The 4,594-nt window shown below is 37.9% G+C and overlaps 1 protein-coding gene across 1 annotated transcript; it reads right to left on the bottom strand.

Moving 5' to 3' along the window:
* Positions 1-585: 585 nt before the first annotated feature.
* Positions 586-3,890, bottom strand: LOC113318400. The gene is made up of 2 exons (XM_026566560.1): positions 3,164-3,890; positions 586-2,788 (listed from the first exon to the last, which is right to left on the bottom strand). Exons 1-2 carry the CDS (start codon positions 3,855-3,857, stop codon positions 2,229-2,231), a joined length of 1,254 nt encoding a protein of 417 aa, XP_026422345.1. The 5' UTR covers positions 3,858-3,890; the 3' UTR covers positions 586-2,228.
* Between the last annotated feature and the right edge of the window lie 704 nt (positions 3,891-4,594).

Below are 4,594 nucleotides of genomic sequence, written 5' to 3'. Positions count from 1 at the left end.
CGGTCTTATATTCCCGAAGAATAGCCTAGAGTTATCAATCACCTCAGAACAATCTTAATCGTATGGTAGCGAAACAAGATGTTGTGGAATCACAAACGATGAGACGAAGATGTTTGTGATTACTTTTTATATCTTTCCTATCAGAGATATGAATCTCAAGCCAATCAATATGATTGTAATCGTACGATAGAAGATGCAAGATCAAATCACACAACTACGATAAAGTAGTATCGGTCTGGCTTCACAATCCCAATGAAGTCTTTAAGTCGTTAACCTGGTTTTAGAAGAAGAAAACCGAAGGTTAAAGGAGAACCGACTCTAGCACGCAAACTAGTATCACACGTAAGGTGTGGGGATTAGTTTTGCATTGATGCTAGATGTCCCCTTATATAGTCTTTCAAATCAGGGTTTGCCATTAAGTTACCTTGGTAACAAAGCAATCAATATCCACCGTTAGATGAAAACATGTGTCATGTACCTGGTTATACATGACATGATTGGGTGATAGATTTGAGGATAAACCCCTCTTGATTCGGGAGAATCAAGCCTAGAGAAGAAGAAGAGATCTGATTCAGGGAATCAACCTTAGAAGAAGAAAAACAAATTATATTTTCATTTTATTGGATAATCTCTCTTACACAGATTCACTGGCGGAGAATGGAAACTATTTAGGCACCATTACAATTGATAAAAGCCAAGTCCAACTTACAACTAAACTAATAACCAACTTGAATATGATATGGGCACCCCCTCCAACACCAGTACATGACATTCCACTCCCCTTGAAAGCAAGGATGAGAGTCGCGAAAATTGACTTTGAGAGATAGGTAGCCGCTTGTGACAAATGCAGGAGCAATGCAGGAGGAGCAAGGATTGTGGTCTGTAGACGAGCACCCCCTCCAACACCGGTACATGACATAGTAGTGTTAGCTCTTTCTAAACACATGAGAAGCCCAATAGTCATAATGCTAATGAATATCCTTGTGAGGCCCTTATATACTGCAATATCAAGCCCATTAATCATCTGATCTCGTCCCTGTGACCTGCAATGCTCATACCTTGTCGCAAATTTTTCCTTGTATGTGACCAGTGAACTCAACTTCCTTGAGCGTACTATTTTCTCACGGTTAACAGGTCTAATATCTTCATAATTCGCTGCTTGGTATGCACTCATGTAAACATCTCTTTCCCTATCAGTCTTGACCTTATACAAACTGAGATGATGTAGCTGGTTCACCATTCCTTTAGCTCCCAGAATTGGACAAGGAAATAAGCTCTTGAATAATGCCATTCCAGCTGCTCACGAGCTGTAGTATAGACCCTCGTCTCATATGTGAACATTATAACCAAAGAGACAACAAAAACTTCCGTAAGAATTGTCCTTGGTGCAACCCCATCTGAAATTTCAACCTTACCAGAAAAATGAGCTTCAATATTTGTGAGATGAACTCGCACTAGCGTCAAAAGGATGGATAATATCCAACTATAACCCCTTCTCATTTGGTACCACAATCCCCACTCATAACTTAAAAGAAATTTCCCTCTATCGAACACAAATGAACTAGAAAATTCCTCATAGATGAACATGATGACAAAAGAGACAACATAAACTTCACTGAAAAAGTGCCTTGGTGTAAATCCATGTAAAATTCGAACCTCAGTAGAAATCCCAGACAGCACATAACTGAGTATAGCATCACTAATTGTTGCAAATGTCATCACCATGTTGTCAAGCTTTTACCCCTATCAAACAGCAAACGACATACCACCACTAAGGTCGGAGTTCCCATTATAATACCCACTGGCAGCAGACAACTACTATAGACATCAGGCTCATGTAATAGATAATGCACAGATAACCCCCTTCCTAAAATGCTGAACTCACTGCACAGAAAACTCCAATTGAAGTGTGGCGCTGTTAGTATAACCCTCTCTTGGATCATAAACCTCCAAAATACTGCAGAAGTAAGTAATGTGGAGTGCTGAAAAGGATCAATGCATGAAAGAGATAAGCGAGTTCTAACATCTATGTGAACTAAGAATAGAAGCGCTGAAGAATTTAGAATCTCTTGCAAATGAATCTGGTGCACATCACTTTTTTGTCTATCAATGATAACCCTGAACAATTCCACCAGATATGAATTTTGCAGAAGTAGGTAAGAGTATATCTTCTTCCTTTCTATTCAAACTCCAAAGTGGAAGATAACAAGAATATTCATGCTCACTAGCTAAATTCCAGAATGGACTGGCAGATTAGATATCTCAAGTAGTCGAGACAAACACGCACCACTTGTAGCATACATCCAAACTGTTTGACCATTAAGCATATAAACAGTACCCATACTCACAAACCTTCTCCTGAGCAATTTCATTATAGTATACATCCAACAGAGGAGGTAAAATACTCGTGTATACTGCGACATATTCATATACAGAGAACCACCAGCCTCAATGTCACCATCTGTAACCATATAGCTGTAACGAGGCGGAGAATTTTGACATTCATATACCGCACATGCGAGCTGTAAGAAAAAAAATTCTGCTCCCTTCATACTAAGCACCTGGGCATACCATTTATATGTCTTGCTAAAGCTCACCACTCTAGCCAATAAGAGAAACAAAAATCTATTTCCCTCTGAAAAATCAGCAACCAAATTCCATTCACCATCGATTGCAACAACATAGACAATTCTAATACTCAACGAATTTAGAAACTGAAGTTCAGACGGACACCCATGACTTGGAAACAGCTCACAAACCAAATCCTCATTGTACCTTTTCAGTAATGCTGACCCAAAAAGAGCAATCAAACAAGAAGGAAATGTAACAAAATCATATTCATATTTACCATCAGAACTAGAGAACACTTTGATACTATCTAACCTTTTTCCACGACCAAATACTTTAGTTGCAGACTTGAAATATTGGTAAGAATATATCCCAATGAGCAGTATGTGGTTGAAAAAAAAATTGTGCTCAAAACATACGGTACCCATTGGAAGTATTTTAACAAAATTTTTACTATCATCTCGAATTTCAGTATCATTAACACATACATGAACCTTTGAATGTAAAAATGAAAATTCAGGATGGTACCCCAAATTATCTATCAGCAGAAACATCAATTTCTTATAAGAAATCCCGGAGATAACATCACACTTACCTCGGTCGAATAATGAACGAGTGTCATCAAGGAGAAAAGAACAACAATCCACACAAACACCATTCGATTTGTTGTAGAAAGTGGACAATAACTCCTTCAAGCTTTTAAGTTCCTCACAACTAACCTCAACAATTTTAACCCGACTTATCTTGATGAAAGCATTCGCAGCGGCCTCTGTAGCTTCATTAAATTGAGAATTCATACTATCAAATGAACCATCGTTGTCTTTAACAGCGCCATCGGAAATTAAGTCAACTGCCTGAGATTCAACCTTAATGAGGGTTTGAGAAGAAGAATCTTGCTGAATAGAAGTAGGAATTGATTTTGCTTCTTCCGATGTAACAATACTGGAGTCTTCAAAATCATAGGGTTGAGCGACAGAAGTAGAAATTAGGTCGCTGATTCCAATTGATTTAGTAGGATCTTCTTCATCCGATGACTTCGAAGTGATCTTTGAATCTCCTACTGGATCTCCACGACTGCAGTTCTTCTTACTAAAATATGAATCCATCACTGAATAGAAAACTTCTTTGGTGAGCATCGTTGATGCTAAATCATCAGATTGCTTCTTCATTTCTACTATTTTCGTATTCAGTTCTACCAATTTTGATGTGATTTTCTCTAACCCTGCCATCGAATCCCCCATGGATCGAAACGGCTCTTGATACCAATTGTCATGTACCTGGTTATACATGACAAGATTGGGTGATAGATTTGAGGATAAACCTCTCTTGATTCGGGAGAATCAAGCCTAGAGAAGAAGAACAGATCTGATTCAGGGAATCAGCCTTAGAAGAAGAAAAACAAATTATATTTTCATTTTATTGGATAATCTCTCTTACACAGATTCACTAGCCTTATATAGCTAGGTTAGGAGAATGGAAACTATTTAGGCACCATTACAATTGATAAAAGCCAAGTCCAACTTACAACTAAACTAATAACCAACTTGAATACGTTATGGACACCCCTTCCAACACCAGTACATGACAACATGATTTAGATTCAATCTAATATTTCTCAACCGTTAGATCGAAAACTTAGCTTGTTACACACAATTGAAATGCACGCTTCTAGGTTTGTTAACCGTACCCAAACTTATGCACTTGTTGGTTCAATAATAGTTAACCAAAAGGTTAGCCATATGAGCATTTCATATCAACCATGTTCTTCTTCACCATAACTAGTTCACATGACTCAAATGAACTAGTTAGAGAGGTGTTCAATTGTAAAGAATTCTTATGTAACTACACAAGACACAATTGAAGCAAAGATGGTTTGATTCACTCGAATCGGTTCATGAACTTTTATAGCCACGGTTTGCAAACTGCATTCCTTAGTCATTTTAAGTTTAAGTTCAGAAATCATCTTCAGATATATAACCTTCTTAAGTTCGCAGACTTGGTTCGCGGACTTAAGTTACCGGGCAGA

Source organism: Papaver somniferum, chromosome 10 (genome assembly GCF_003573695.1).
Source record: "Papaver somniferum cultivar HN1 chromosome 10, ASM357369v1, whole genome shotgun sequence".
NCBI lineage: Eukaryota > Viridiplantae > Streptophyta > Magnoliopsida > Ranunculales > Papaveraceae > Papaver > Papaver somniferum.
The sequence above is the reverse complement of the archived record's forward strand: the minus strand, read 5'-3'. Positions and strand labels throughout refer to the sequence as shown.

Coding starts and splice junctions, on each gene's coding strand:
- LOC113318400 (XM_026566560.1), bottom strand. CDS start 3,857: ATGTATAACCAGGTACATGACAATTGGTATCAAGAGCCGTTTCGATCC. Junction 2,789..3,163: donor TCGTTCATTATTCGACCGAG/GTAAGTGTGATG, acceptor TTTTTGGGTCAG/CATTACTGAAAAGGTACAAT.